General features: G+C 41.6%; 1 protein-coding gene across 10 annotated transcripts in view; it reads right to left on the bottom strand.

The window, feature by feature from the left end:
- Positions 1 to 15,677, bottom strand: part of MSRB3 (methionine sulfoxide reductase B3) — a 93,926-nt gene that overhangs the window by 15,070 nt on the left and 63,179 nt on the right. For all 10 annotated transcript variants that reach the window (XR_011559483.1, XM_070755642.1, XM_070755637.1 and 7 more), the window contains one exon: positions 2,124 to 2,221. Coding sequence is in view for 9 of the 10 variants with exons in the window: in XM_070755642.1 (XP_070611743.1) it covers positions 2,124 to 2,221 (98 nt within the window). In the remaining variant the exon portion in view is untranslated. The remainder of the gene's footprint in view (positions 1 to 2,123; positions 2,222 to 15,677) is intronic.

The raw sequence follows: 15,677 nt of genomic DNA, 5'->3' as shown, positions 1-15,677 counted from the left end.
TAAAGCGAAAAAAGTTCGTAAGAGGCAAAAATTTCCGAACCCTGGGTTCGTATCTCGAAAAGTTCGTATCACGAGGGGTTCGTATCATGAGGTACCACTGTATGTCCTTTTTAATATTTCTCATGTATAATTCCTAGCAGGAACAATTCTGGTTTTATTTCTACAGTCCTTACTTCGTATCTCTTCTAGCCATATCTTAACCTGATTCCAAAACTCCCTTGCTGTTTTACACAACCACCAGATATGATAATAATAACCTTTCACTATTTTACATTTCCAACATTGTGCTGAAAGTTTATCCGTTTTTTCTAATTTTGTTGGTGAAATGTGCTGCCTGTAGAACATTTTTATATGTTTTCTTTGTAGGCTGTAGTCAAAATCAATTTTCTATACTTATCTAATAATAAAATGACCTCCCCTATCCTGCCAGAGGCTCTCTGGAAGCCAATCCCCCTCCCCCCAATCAGCTGTGTGAGCCCAAAATCAGCTGGCCAGCACACACATGCATATTGGAGCTGAGCTAGGGCAAAGCTCATGTACCAGCAGATAAGGTTCTGAGTGCCACCTGTGGCACCCATAGGTTCACCATCACTGGCCAATAGTTTTGGATTAACATTTGGTTTGTATTTTCTTTCAGGATCAAAGTGGTATTTCCTGGTAAGAAGCTGGTTTCTTTGCTTCTTTCAGTGCCGCGTTGTATACCTTGAGTAGTATTTCTCCTAGAGAATCTTGCAATTCTTTGTACAGTTCCTGTGGTAACCCATCAGGTCCTGGTGTTTTATTATTTTTCTGATTTTTAATTGTATATATCCTCATTCTATCCTCATTTAATGTTTTTTAATCTCCTCCGGGACTTTGGATAGATCTGCTTTTTCAAAATACTATTGTATTTTTTCTTCTACAGTATATTGCAATCATCCTTTTAATATATTTTTTTGTAAAAATCACAGATAATATTTTTCTTTTCTTCAATTTGGTAACATATTTCCCTTCTCATTTTGCAATTTACTAATCAATCTTCTTTCTTTTTATTTTTTCAGTTTATATGCTAGCATTTCTCTAGCTTGTTCACATTTTCAAAAAAGTTTTGTTTGCTCCATAGTATTTGTTGTTCTAGGTCTTCTTTTTCAAACATATTGTTTATATTTGTCAATTCCATTTGTTGTTTTAAATATTTTCATCAAGGATCTACTCAATCCAACTCAAGTTTTCTAAATTACTCCTCTAAATCTTTTTGTTGTGATTTCTTTCTTTTGTGTTCTTTGGCCAGGTATGCTATCACTATACCTCTCATGACTGCTTTTGCCATATCCCATACAGTTTATAGGTTTGTATGCTCTTTTTTATTTTCTTTGAAGAACAAGCATATTTGTTCTTCCATATTCTGTCTGAAATCTTTAAACTTAAATTTCAATAGAAACTGTTTCAACTACAGTAAAAGAAAACTGAGTTAGAATTCACCATTGCATTTTCCTTTATAAATACTTAGGACTTTCAGTCTAAGTTCTTTTGTGTTCTTTTATAATTAACCATATCTTCCTATTTCTGGGATTTGTTATTTTGCTCAATAACTTTTTCTCCCTGATAAGTCTGGACTGAGCCATTAATGCTATGGAAGACAGATGATAGTAACAGTCAAAAAGAATTAAAATGAGACATATAATGGAAAACAGTATTTAATATGATCACTCAAGTATTTTGGCAGAAGGAACTTGAAGATAAGCAGTAAGATACATGAGAATAACTCCTGGATTTCTGTCAGTACTGCTCCTCAACTATTTATAATGATGAAAATAACACCCACTATCCACATTTTGCATTTAGATTTAAGAGTGCACAGGCCAGAGGAAAACCTCAAAAGGATGTTTGCCTGAAGGACAATTCCTAAGCCTTATGATTTAGGTCACTTATGTACACATTGTTAAATAAAGTTTAACTTGGATAACAATATAGATACTTATTAGACTTTAACTTTTTATACCCACCAGCTGTCATGCTTATGACCAGGCAGATAACAATTAATTTTGGGGTAACTAAGTCTTTCTATGTGAATGGATGAACTAGAGCTGCTACAAAAATTATCTTTAGCATTAGAATTGCTTTTTTGTTGTTTTTAAACTGACCTGAGTGCAGCCTGTCTCAATCCTGTGCATCCCAAATGAGAAGTCATCAGTACATGTAATTGTGTCAGAGTTGATTACATCATAGAATGAAGGCCAACCTGAAAAATAAAAAAGGGACAAGATTAATCAGGAATGATTTGAAAATTGAATAAACCTCTGACAGTTTTAAACACAAATGTGATTCCCAGGTATTTGCTATACTCTGGATGAGCACATTGAACAGACAAAGCAAAGCAGTAAGTTTTCACATTGTGACATATTGTGCTATTTATTATTATCTAGAGAAATAATCCTATATAACCTTAAAAAGTGTGAATCCTCTGGAGGATTGTATTCATTTATAACTGTCATTTTAAAATCCTCATTTTTGAAGAATCTAAACAAGAAATTGAAAATTAACAGGTCTCCAAAACATAGACATTCTTATCAAAGTGAGAGAAAAGGGGTTTTCTTAAGCACTCCATTAATTTTCCATCACCACCTACCTTTAAAAACAAGATTTCTGGTGCAGCATATACACATGTATGAGTTCTTATTCATACACATGGGAGTTGACTAGAAATGCATGCCATTCTGGCATGTTTTATATGGGAAAATGTCAAGGACCAACATTTCTCTAACAAAAAGGCTAATGGGGAACAGTAGTTTTTCTCTTCTATCAAAAAATTAAAAAATATTATATTCATTGACTGCAACTTTTGATATGAACTGGGTTTATATAATACAGCCAAAAAGACAGTGTAAATAACATGCTTTATATCTCCCACTCATCTTCACCATTTTTTTCTACAAAGATTCTCATGGGAAAGTTAGTATAGCTCCTATACAAAAACTAATGGAAACACTGCATTCCCAGTCAGTCATGTAAAACTAATGATTTAAGATTACAACCTAAAATACATCCTACAAAGTATATCAGATGAATAGATATAGAATTCTATAAAATCATTGAAGACGAAGACCAATTGTCAGGTTGTGGACAGCTGCACTAGAGATGTCTCCATTCCTGCCAACTCAATGGAAAAGAGGCAGGGAAAAGCAATTCTATATTTCTCAGGAGGAAAAAGGTCCCCATTAATTGCTCCTGAATTGATCCTTTTCTTTATTGCTAAAACAGACAATAGTGTTTGGAAGAAGAATCGCTTTATCATGTAAACAGGTTGAAACGTGTTCAATTTTGAGATTTTTTTCTGAAAAATTTTCATTGTACATAAGTTTCAAACATCAAAAACCAGTATGAATACATTGAGAAAATAATCTTCTTATGAGAAAAATTAAATTGCACAAATGCTTCAGAGGAGTTTCTTTCCAGTTTTGCTATTAATAATCACTGTCTATTACAGATTTTTCCACTAGGATTCTGCCCCAAGCCTTTAAAAAAATTACTATGTTTTATATGCATCATATGCTTTGAAGTCAGCTGAAAACTCATAAAAAAGATAGTCTCCTTTCAGTCAATTTTAGCTCTTGGTAAATATATAAATATTTCTAGGTAGCTTTCTGGTCAATAACGCAGAGGGGATTTGCCTTTTTTATGTATGTTGGTGTACACTGTTCCCTCTAATGTGTGCTGCACGCTGGGCCGCACGCAAAAACCAAACTCAGTGCACTGTTTTCCAAGCCCGCGCAGGTGCCCTTTCTCCCCGCCTGACAGCTGATCTGCCCCTCCCAAGCTGTCGGCAGGGAGAAACCCCTGTGGGCTCAGAGCTCCGCCCGGCTTCTCGCGCTCCACTCTGGGGACCATGCCCCACCCTCCCAATCCTCCAGCCACTCTTTCTCTTTCTCTGCAGCCCCCACGTGGCCCTGGAAAGTGGCTCCTTCAAGTTCTAAACAAGAGGCTAGGGCTGCTCGAGGCTGCTTCCCACAAAGTGGGGCCGCGCTGAGGAGGGATCCCCTTCCCCCCATGCCGTTTTCGCAGCTGCAACAGGGCTGATTCCAGATAGATCCTTGCCAGGGCTCCTAGCCCGCCTGCCCTTCCCCCTGTGTTGGACGCTGAGGGAGCTTCTCTCTTCCAACGTGGTAGAATGCAGCCAGGCTAAAATGCAGACCCCAAACTCCCTGCTTGGCCTGGGAAGGAGGCTATCTTTTTCCTTTCGGGCTCCTCTCAGAGTGTGGCCTAGCAGTGGAGAGAGGAGAAAAAGAACGGGAGGCCTCTGACTTTCCCTGATATACCTTGCCTGGGGAGAAAATGCAATGCAGGCTAAAAAATGCAAGTCCGGTTGGGTAAGTCCTGGAAGCCTCTCATTGAGGGAGACTACGGGGAGTGGGGGGGGGGTAGAAGAGAGAGAATATTGGAACTGGGCTGATCCATGTCTGAGCGAGCTCGATGCTTGCCTTGGTTTGTGCGGTTGAGAGAGCTTGCAAATGGGCGGAGGAAAGAAACGCTGGGGGTTGGGAGGAAAGCTCAATTATCCCGCTCCCCAAGAGAAGAGAAAAGCATTTCTTTTCCACCCATCCCCAGCAGCACCCCTCCTTTCCCTCTGCAAACAAGGCAGGTGTACTTTGGTAGGTTCTGACAACCAAAGAGAAGGAAGTGAAGATTAAGAAATCAATATAAAAGCATTGGTATGAGAAGAGATCCCCAAAAAGGAGATACAAATATTAGATTGAATGGAGGAGCAGAATCATTGTACTCGCAGTACAATCATTGTACTCGCAGTACAGGTTTAATCCAAAGCAATCTGCTTTTTAAATAAAATATTTGTTCAACAAAAAAAAGAAAGATGCTAGGACGACAGACAGACAGAAAGGAAGGAGGGAGGGAGGGAAGGAAGGAAGGAAAGGAAGATTCTAGGAAGGAAGGAAGCAAGCAAGCAGGGAAAGAAGGAAAAAAGAAAGAAAGAAAGAAAGAAAGAAAGATGGATATTAGGAAGGAAGAAAGACAGAAAAAGAAAGATGGTAGGAAGGCAGGCAGGCAGAAAGACAGAAAAAGATGGTAGGAGGGAAGAGAGGCAGACAGAAAGAAAGATGGTAGGTAGGAAGGAAGACAGACAAAAAAGGTAAGGGAGGGAAGAAGGAAAGAAAAAGGAAGGAAGGAAGACAGACAGACAGACAGAAAAAGGGAGGGAAGAAGGAAAGAAGAAAGGAGAGAGACAGTCAGACAGACAGAAAGAAAAAAGATAAAGAAAGAAAGACTTATGAGTTATGACCACAATTGAGCCCAAAAATTTGGTTGCTAAGTAAGAGCATTGTTAAGAGATTCACCACATTTTACTCAATCCATGGCATTTCCTGCCTCTAACAGTGATGTACAAGCTAGGGAAGTACATCTGAAGGCATGTGTAATGTTCTAATTATGGTTAAATGTGTGGCAGAAAGTGGACTCTGGGTGTGTTTTTCCTATTGCAGTAAGTGAAGTTGAATGTGTATAATTTTAGAAGAGCTATCTCTCTCTCGTTTTCTCTCTGTGTGTATTTGTGTGTGTACATACACATATTATTTACGGGTCCATGGGTTCTCTTACTGCGCCTGTGCTCTCTGACTGTCAAAGGGATTCCCCTGCCTTGTGACTGTCACTGCTGGGATTTCCCATTTGCTTGCATGGGAATTCCCCGCCGGAATTCCCCATCCCCTTTTGCTTGCACCTGAGGCGGGGAACGCAGGAGCTGCCCAATTTCCCTGCCACTTTCCCTTCTAGCCCTCCGCTTCCTCTGCTCCCCGCAGCCGCCCCATCCTGCTGCCAAAATCCCCCCTAGCCTGCCGCTTCCTTCACCCCATCTCACTGCTAAAATCACCCCTCCAAAAGCCTCCTATCTTGCACTAATTTCCCCCCAAAATCGCCACTTTAAAAGCTTCCTAACTTGCACTAATATCCTCCCAAAATCGCCACTTTAAAATTGTTAGAGTTGAAAGGGACCATGAAGGCCATCGAGTTCAACCCCCTGCCGAAGCAGGAACCCTATAGTATACTAGTCAAGTGGCAGTTCAATCTTCTTTTAAAAATGTCCAGAGTGTTGGAGTTCACAACATCCGCTGGTAGGTTGTTCCATTGGTTGATCGCTCTGACCTTCAGGAAGTTCCTCCTTATCTCCATGTTGAATCTCTCGGTCAGTTTCCAGACGTTGTTCCTGGTCCGGCCCTCTGGTGCCCTGAAGAATAAAGTGATCTCCTCCTCTCTGTGACATCGTATACTTGTAGACTGCTATCATGTCCGCTCTGGCCCTCCATTTCTCTAGGCTATCCATGCCCAGTTCCCTCAGTCTCTCTTCGTAAGTCTTGGTTTCCAATCCCTTAATCATCTTGGTTGCTCTTTTTTGCACTTTCTCCAGAGTTTCAATGTCTCTTTTGAAGTGTGGTGACCAGAACTGAATACAGTACTCCAGGTGTGGTCAGACCAGGGTGTAGTAGAACCCGGAAGTTTGACAAGGGTTCGGGTTCAGGAGGCTGCCGAGAAGCGCCTCTGCCTGTCTGTTACCTTCCGAAACAGCCGGCGGAGCTTTGACGTCACGAAGACGTCCTTCCTAGAGTCCACGTTTCAGCCGGCCAGGAAAGACGTCTCCGTGACGTCAAAGCTCCTCTCCTGGAATTCCCTATTGGGATTCCCCACCTCCGTTTGAGCCTCCCGACCGGCTGACAGCTCCACGGCTCTTCTGCAAAGGTGACAGCCGGACGGTGGCGCTTCTCGGCGTTCTCCTGAACTCGAACGCCGAACCTGAACTTTTGCCGAACTTCTGCGTTTGGGAGACCGCCGAGAGACCCCCTGGCTATTTTGGAAGTTGACAGCTAAGCGGGGGCACTTCTCGGCGGCCTCCCGAACCCGAACTTTTGCCGAACTTCCGGGTTTGCCGTTCCCAGCGACGGGGTTATAAGGTGAAAAAAGTTCATAAGAAGAGGCAAAAAAATTCCGAACCCCGGGTTCGTATCTGAAAGGTTTGTATGACGAGGGGTTCGTATCACGAGGTACTAGTGTATTTGTTTTTACATTGATTCCTATGGGAAACAATGTTTCGTCTTATGAACTTTTCACTTTACGAACTGGAACCAATTAAGTTCGTAAGACAAGGTATCACTGTACTTAGATTGAAGATTCCTTTTGCCCAAGTGCATTGTTTTACATTTGGAAACATTAAACTGCAATTTCCATTGCTTTGATCACTTATCTAGTAAAGCTAAATTATTTGCCACATTACAGACTCTTCCAGGAATATCAATCCTATTGCACACTTTAGAGCAGAGGTCCCCAACCTTTTTTGCACCAGGGACCGGCTTTAAGCTAGACCAGTTTTCCATGGCCCGGTGGGGGGGGGGGGGAGCTAGCTGTCAGCGGCGCCGAAAAAGGGGCGATCAAGAGAGGAATGGGTGAATGAATGGACGGAGGGTGGGAAGGAAGGAAGGAAAGAGGGAAGGGACAGGAACAAAAGAAGGGTGCAAAGGAAGCAAGGAAAGGTGTGAAAGGGGAGAGTAAGAGAGGAAGGAGTGAAAGAAGGGAATGAGGGAGGAAAGAAGGGAGGAAGGAAAAGGAAAGCAAGAAATGGAGGGAGGAAAGGAAGGAAAGAAAGAAAGAAAGGGGGAAGGGACAGGAACAGAGGAAGGAAGCAAGGAAACTTATGAAAGGGGAGAGTAAGGGAAGAAGGTAGGAAGGAGAAAGAAAAGAAGAAATAGAGGAAGGGAAGGTAAAAGAGAGAAAGAAAAAGAGCAAGAAAGAAAGCAAGAAAGAGAAAGAAAGAAAGGCAACTTCAAAGAAAGGCTCACTGAGCATCTCTCACTCTCTCTCTCTTTCTATCCCTCTTTCTTTCTTTCTCTTCCTTTCTCTCTCTCCTCTTCCTTTATCTCCTCTCTCTCTCCCTCTCTCTTTCTCTCCCCCCTCTCTCCCCCTTTCCCTCTGTCCCTCTCTTGCTATCTCTCCCCCCTCTCCCTCTCTCTTTCTCCCTCTCCCTCTCTTTCTCTCTCTCCCCCCCTCTCTCTTTCTCTCTCTCTCCCCCTCTTTCTCTCTCTTCTTCTCACTTTCTCTCTCTTGTTTTCTTTCTGTCTCTTTTGCTTTCTCTCTCTCACTCTTTCTTGTTTTCTTTCTCACGCTCTTTCTCTCTCTTGTTCTCTCTCTTGCTATCTCTTTCTCTCCCCCCTTTCTCACTCTCTCTTTCTCACTTTCTCTCTATCTTGCTGTCTGTTGCTCTCACTCACTCTCGTTCTCTCTCCGTTCTTCTCAGCGATGACGTGCGCACGCCCTGCCCGCCTCACCTTTGCGAGAGCACTTTCGCCCCGGGCTCTCAGCAAGGGGGTTTGCAGGAGAGGCAGGGCCGGCGAAGGTGATATTGAATGTCGGGGGAGAACGGGCGTTTGCACGCGCTCCCTATCCCCCTGCTAGCCCACTCGGAATATTCAAAATAAGAAAAGCCTTCGCCGGCAAAGGTTTTTCTTATTTTGAATATTCCGAGTGGGCTAGCAGGGAGATAGGGAGCGCGTGCAAACGCCCGTTCTCCCCCGACATTCAATATCAGCTTCGCCGGCCTCCGCTGAGGAAAGCCTTTGCCGGCATTTCCTCCCGGCGTCAAGGAGGCGCAGCGGCGGGCGGAGAGAGGGAAGGGGGGGCAGCGGCGTCCCTCCTGGCCTTGGCGGGCCGCCCGACCCTCCCCACCTCCTGCAAACGCGGCGGGCGGCGAGCGAGGAGCCGGTTCGGGCGGGCGCGGGGCTTGGCTGGCTGGCGGGGGGAGCGCCGCTGGTGGTGCGGAAAGGCCGAGGGGGCCCTGGCGCCACGGACCGGCTGAAAAGCCTCAACGGCCCGGTCCCGGTCCGCGGACCGGCGGTTGGGGACCTCTGCTTTAGAGCCATCAGCAAATTGACAAATCTTCCCTACCAAACCTTCCCCTATGTCACTCACAAACATATTAAAAAGAATAGGACCCAGAACCAACCCTTGTGGCACACCGCTTGTAACCAGTCTCTGCTCAGAATACTCGCCATTAACAATAACCCTCTGATATCTACGCTTCAGCCAGCTGCAAATCCACTGATCCAGGGATTAACTCCAATCTTCACTAATTTATCTGTCAGTTCTTTATGTGGAACTGTATCAAACGCAATATACACAGCACCACCTTCATCCAACACCTATTTGTTATTGTTTGATCCTTTTTACAAGAATAGAACATATTGTTATGCTAACTGTACTATTGTTCATTGTTATAGCACAGAAGGTCAAAATAGGTGGATCTTACTTTGGGAGGTGCTATGAGGGTGCCAGAGGGTGGTGCTATGGCAGAAAAGGCTCCTCTTCTGGCCTCACCAGCCAAAGTTCCTTGGTTGACAGGGACCACAGCATGCCACTTCTGCCAGCATGGGTGGAGAGGGCTAATCCCATTAGGGTGAGACAGGTCATCAGATAACCTGCCTTCTATAGCCATACCATGAAAGGCTTTAAAGATAACCATCCTGAATTGGATGCAGAAGCAAACTGGCAATCTCTACAGGTAAAGGAACAGTGGTTTAACATAGATCACTCCTAGGGCAAGGATGTCAAACCCATGGTGTCATGGCATTGTCACATGACTATTGGGACATTCCCCATTCATTTAACTGGGTGGGGGCATGGCCAGCACATAATGCTTTCAATACCATCGACCATGGTATCCTTCTGGGCCGACTGGAGGGGTTAGGGGTGGGAGGCACTGTTCTCCAGTGGTTCTCCGCCTACCTCTCCAGTTGGTCGCAGTCGGTGTTAGTGGGGGGTCAGTGGTCGACTCCGAGGTCTCTCCCTTGTGGGGTGCCTCAGGGGTCGGTCCTCTCCCCCCTGCTATTCAATATCTACATGAAACCGCTGGGTGAGATCATCCAAGGGCATGGGGTGAGGTATCATCAGTACGCTGATGATACCCAGCTTTACATCTCCACCCCATGTCCAGTCAACGAAGCAGTGGAAGTGATGCGCGGGTGTCTGGAGGCTGTTGGGGCCTGGATGGGTGTCAACAGACTTAAACTCAACCCGGATAAGATGGAGTGGCTGTGGGTTTTGCCTCCCAAGGACAATTCCATCTGTCCTTCCATTACCCTGGGGGGGGAACTATTGACCCCCTCGGAGAGGGTCCGCAACTTGGGCGTCCTTCTCGATCCACAGCTCACATTAGAGAACCATCTTTCAGCTGTGGCGAGGGGGGCGTTTGCCCAGGTTCGCCTGGTGCACCAGTTGCAGCCCTATCTGGACCGGGACTCACTGCTCACAGTCACTCATGCCCTCATCACCTCGAGGTTCGACTACTGTAATGCTCTCTACATGGGGCTACCTTTGAAAAGTGTTCGGAAACTTCAGATCGTGCAGAATGCAGCTGCAAGAGCAGTCATGGGCCTACCTAGGTATGCCCATGTTTCACCAACACTCCGCAGTCTGCATTGGTTGCCGATCAACTTCCGGTCACAATTCAAAGTGTTGGTTATGACCTTTAAAGCCCTTCTTGGCACTGGACCAGAATATCTCCGAGACCGCTTGCTGCCGCACGAATCCCAGCGACCGATTAGGTCCCACAGAGTGGGCCGTCTCCGGGTCCCATCAACTAAACAATGTCGGTTGGCGGGCCCCAGGGGAAGAGCCTTCTCTGTGGCGGCCCCGGCCCTCTGGAACCAACTCCCCCCCCCGGAGATTAGAACTTCCCCTACTCTCCTTGCCTTTCGTAAACCTCTTAAGACCCACCTGTGTCGTCAGGCATGGGGGAACTGAGACATCTCCCCCGGGCATATACAATTTATGAATGGTATGTGTGTATGTATGCATGTTTAGAAAATGGGGTTTTTAAAATGTTTTTAGGAGTAATTTAGATTTGTTATAAACTGTTTTTTCCCACTTTGCTGTGAGCCGCCCCGAGTCTGCGGAGAGGGGCGGCATACAAATCTAAATAAAGATAAAGATAAAGATTATTTGTTTATTTTGCTCATAAAAGCCCCCCCCCCGCTGTGTGCAATTATTTCACTTTATATATAGATTAGGCTGCAAGTTCCAACTTTTTAAAATACCTTTGGCATTGGTATACTAATTTGAACATTCCTGATCATAAACAAATGAAAAATGAAATGAAAAAATTAATGCTTATTTATTTATTTTGCTCAGAAAAGCCCCCACCCCTGGCTGTGTGCAATTATGTTCACTTTATATATAGATTAGGCTGCAAGTTCCAAATTACATCCTTGTTACATCCTTGTTTTTAGTACAATGGATTTATTTCATAAAATTAGTTGTCTGGGTATCATGTACTTACTTTGCAAAAAGTATTCAAAATATTTGGAACTTGCAGCCTAAACAAATAAGCATCAATTTTTTAATTTCATTTTTCATTTGTTTATGATCAGAAATGTTCAAATTAGTAAACCAATGCAAAAGGTATTTAAAAAAACACATTACTATACCAATGCAAAAGATAAAACGTGCAGCCTAATCTATATACAAAGTGAAATAATTGCACACAGCTGGGGGGGCCTTTTCTGAGCAAAATAAACAAATATGCATTAATTTTTTCATTTCAGTTTTCATTTGTTTATGATCAGGAATGTTCAAATTAGTAAACCAATGCAAAAGGTATTAACAAAAACACTTCCAGTCGCTAAAATCAACCTTTTTTTAGTCTGAGTCAAGTAGACCCGGGAACAGAACAAGTATAAATTTTTCGCCCAGAAAAAACGAAGCAACCCAAAAAAAACCCTCATAGAAAGAACCCCTCAAATGACAGATGGTCATGTAATTTCAAATTTCAGATATGCAAGGAAAATTATTTACAGGGTCTCAAACTTCATTTCGCGTCACATATGACCCGAACTGAACAGCAGGGTTAAAACTGGAATTAAGGCTTTTTTTCTTTTTTGGATTAATGGTGCTGCCATTAAGAAGAAGGTTTGTTGGTGGGAGAATTATTTGCTTAATTAACATCTGCTGCCTTGGAAAAAGAAAAAAGAGAATCTAACTGGAGGACATTCTTTAAAAATCTGATAAGTGAGACTTCAGGTGGTTGCGAGCCGCGTCGGGAGGTGGCGACGGAGCTCCATCCCCAGACCTCCGTTTTTTCGCCCTGGTGGTCGTGATTTGCAATACGATCGGACCCGGAGAGTCCGATCAAGAAAAGGGGGCCTCTGAGCACCGGAGGGTGTATTCGCCGCTGCCCCCAGGTGTAGGCTTGCCCCACAGCACCAGCGCAAAGATCCGAGTGTCGGACTCCACCGTCACTCGGCCATAGCGGCACCTCCACGCAACAGGAAGCAGAAAGAAAAATCAGAGAAGTCTTAAAAGTCGAAGACAGAAAGTCGAAGACAGAAAGAGCGAAGATTGAAGGTAAAGTGATTATTGCTCCCACAAATAAATAACTTTAAATACAAAAATATAAAGTTAAAATAAGGCGAAGAAGAATAAGAGAAAAAAAATAAAAGGAATTCCTGCCAGCATGAGCCAATTTTAACAAATTTGAACGGCCTTAGCTCACAAAACTACAGAGATGGCAAATAGTATATTAGCTCGAACGTTTTAATCTTATTCCTGGAAGGTTTTCTACACCGGAACTGAGGGGATAAGACCTGCGTAAATTGAATATTAAACTTCAAATATTCTGTATTCTTGCAACAGTAAACGCAGCCAAATAACATACAAGATGGAGGATTAACATTACATAAGAATCAAGGTTTCGATGCTGGACTTGGACTTGTTAAATTTTTAGATTTTATTGCTTAAACACCCTTTTCAGTTTGGATTATAATTTGGTTTTTTGGAATTGTTTTGTATTTTTTTGGGAATAACTTTGTTTATTAGAATTTATCTGCATTTTTACTTGGAGTTTTATTTGGACTATTTGAACTTTACAACTGAGATACTGGACTGAAACCTGTTATTTTTTCCTTTAATTTTTTTTGGAAATAATAAAGACATTTTAGGGATTCTATCATTGGACTTATAACATTAAATTACACTATTATACCAGTTTTTACCTACAAATACTGTAAAGGTGTCTACTCCAAATCAGTCAACGCTAATAAAATCATGGAAGAAAAATGCTAATCAATCAGCAACACCAGCTCAGCAATGCCCTGCAGAATCCATCCCATTAGACAAAGCAACTCCTGCACAATCTTCCCAAGTGACCCCAATGATAACACTAAACTCCCTCTTTGAAATGATGATTAAAATGCAAGATTCAATAGATAGAAATTTTGAATCCTTAAGAGGAACAATGGGAATAATGAAGGAAGATATCAAGAAAATTCAAGATCATGCGGGTCACCTCGATAAACGTATGGGGAAATTAGATGACCGGATGGAAGGCGTTCAAGGAACCATAGTCCAAAACTCCCAAAGAATAACAAATGTGGAAGAGATCACTGATAGAATGGATACCAGACTCCAATTCTCTGAAGCCAGAGTGGAATACATCAACAAATCTTTAGAAGAATCCCTCATAAATCTCGAATTAGAAAAATCAGCTTTTTTTCTCCATTTTCAGAACATAACTGAATCAGAACAACACGATCTCCCCAGCACAATGGCAGAAATATTAGCAAGTATCACCAGCAAAACCACTGAAGAAATGATTAACCAAATTGATGAAGTGTACCAAATTTCTACTTTGTACACTAGAAGAAACAGGCTCCCTAGAGAAGTACACATTCGGTTTCTTAAAAGAACAACTAGGGATGAAGTTTATAACATGTCTAAAGAGAACCCAGCGATGCACCAAGGTAGAAACATCGTGGTTTTGCGCCAAATTCCGAGACGGGTGAGGGAAAAACGGAAGCCGTACCAAACACTAGCAAGTAAATTAAACAAAAATAGTATACAATTCAGATGGCTCATACCCAAAGGAAGGATGATTTCCCTTATGGATAAGAAATACAAAATCACCTCGCCCGAAGATGCTAAAGAATTTTATACTCATATTCTGAAAACAACTGATCAGACCATACCGAAAGAAACCGATACCAGAGAGATACTTTCAACTGAAGAAATGAGCTCCGATGATAATCTCCCAGATAAAGACAGAGAAGTCAAAAACTTAGATGGCGAATACTCTAGACAAGGACCAATTACCCGGGCAAGGACCAAAGCACGAAGAGAGAAATCCAAGGAATCCATACCCCAACAGTAAACAAAATAAAATTACATTATTTTCCACCAATATAAATGGTTTCAACTTGCATAAAAAGAGATTGAAAGTATTTCACAAATTGTCTGAATATAATTATGATATAATATCTTTACAAGAAACCCATATCAAAAAAGATCAGACAACCTTATTAACCTTTCCTAAATTTGAATTTTTTTGTACCTCTGCTGCTGAAAAAAAAGAGAGGTATAGCTCTATACGTCAAAAAAATTGATTCCCCTAAATTATTATATGCTGATGACAACGGCCAGTTATTGATAGTTCAAGTAAAATTAGAAAATAAAAAAAACTATAATAACAATACTGTATATGCCTCATCTACTAAGCAACCTACTTATTTTAACAATTTACATAAAAAAATATTAGAATTGAATCTGACCAATTTCTTAATAATTGGAGACTTCAATGCAATAGTAGACAAGACTAAAGACCATAAAGGCAATACCAAACACCACTCCCGCAATACTCCACCCTCAATGTTTAATCAAATAATATATGAATTTGCTCTAAAAGATATACGGAGATACTATCACCCAGAAACCATACAATATACCTTCTTTTCTCCCCCTCACAAAACCTGTTCACGCATTGACATGGCTTGGTCTAATCTTGAAATTATAAACGAAATTACAGATATACAAATATTAAATGCAACTTGGGCAGATAATAACCCCTTATTGTTAACATTCAAAGATACCAATCATAAAACCTTTCATAGATGGTCTATGTATCAAACGATTATTAATCAACAAGAATTTCAAGATAAAATACAAAAACAATCTTCCTTCATTTTTAAAAATTAATTTTAATGGTGAGATACCTAATCATATAGCATGGGATGCTACTAAAGCGTACATTCGTGGCATTTATATCCCTTATTCTGCAAACAAAACAAAAGAAAAATATGCTCAATTACAAAAATTAAATACATCTTTACAACTTGCCGAAAAAACATTACACAATGATCCCAAAAATAATACAACTTTACTTGAAATAAAAACAATTAAACATGGAATAAATTTAATAACACAACAACACATTGCACAAAAAATAAAAACTGCGAAACAAAACCACTTTGAATTTGCTAATAAACCAGGCCATTGGTTATCTCTTAAACTGGCACACCAAAAGCTTGACAGGAATATAGATGCCCTAGCAGACACTTCTGGACATCTAAAAACAACTAATTCTGACAAAAAACAAGTAATTCAGGACTTTTATCAACAACTGTATAAAACTTCAAATCTGGATGGTGATCTACTATCGAAATACAGTACTTACAACAAAATGAACAAAAAACATTAATAAATGATGATCAAAGATCTTCCTTGAATAAGTTAATCACCACCACAGAAATTGCAATTGCAATAACAAAGCAAAAAAATAACAAAACTCCAGGTCCTGACGGAATTCCATCTGAATTTTACAAACAACATCTAGAAATAATTACACCTATACTCTTAGATATCTACAACAATGCACTTATCAA

The sequence above is a fragment of the Erythrolamprus reginae genome, chromosome 6, assembly GCF_031021105.1.
Source record: "Erythrolamprus reginae isolate rEryReg1 chromosome 6, rEryReg1.hap1, whole genome shotgun sequence".
In the NCBI taxonomy this organism is placed as follows: Eukaryota; Metazoa; Chordata; class Lepidosauria; order Squamata; family Dipsadidae; genus Erythrolamprus; species Erythrolamprus reginae.
This window is presented reverse-complemented; position numbering and strand designations above follow the sequence as displayed.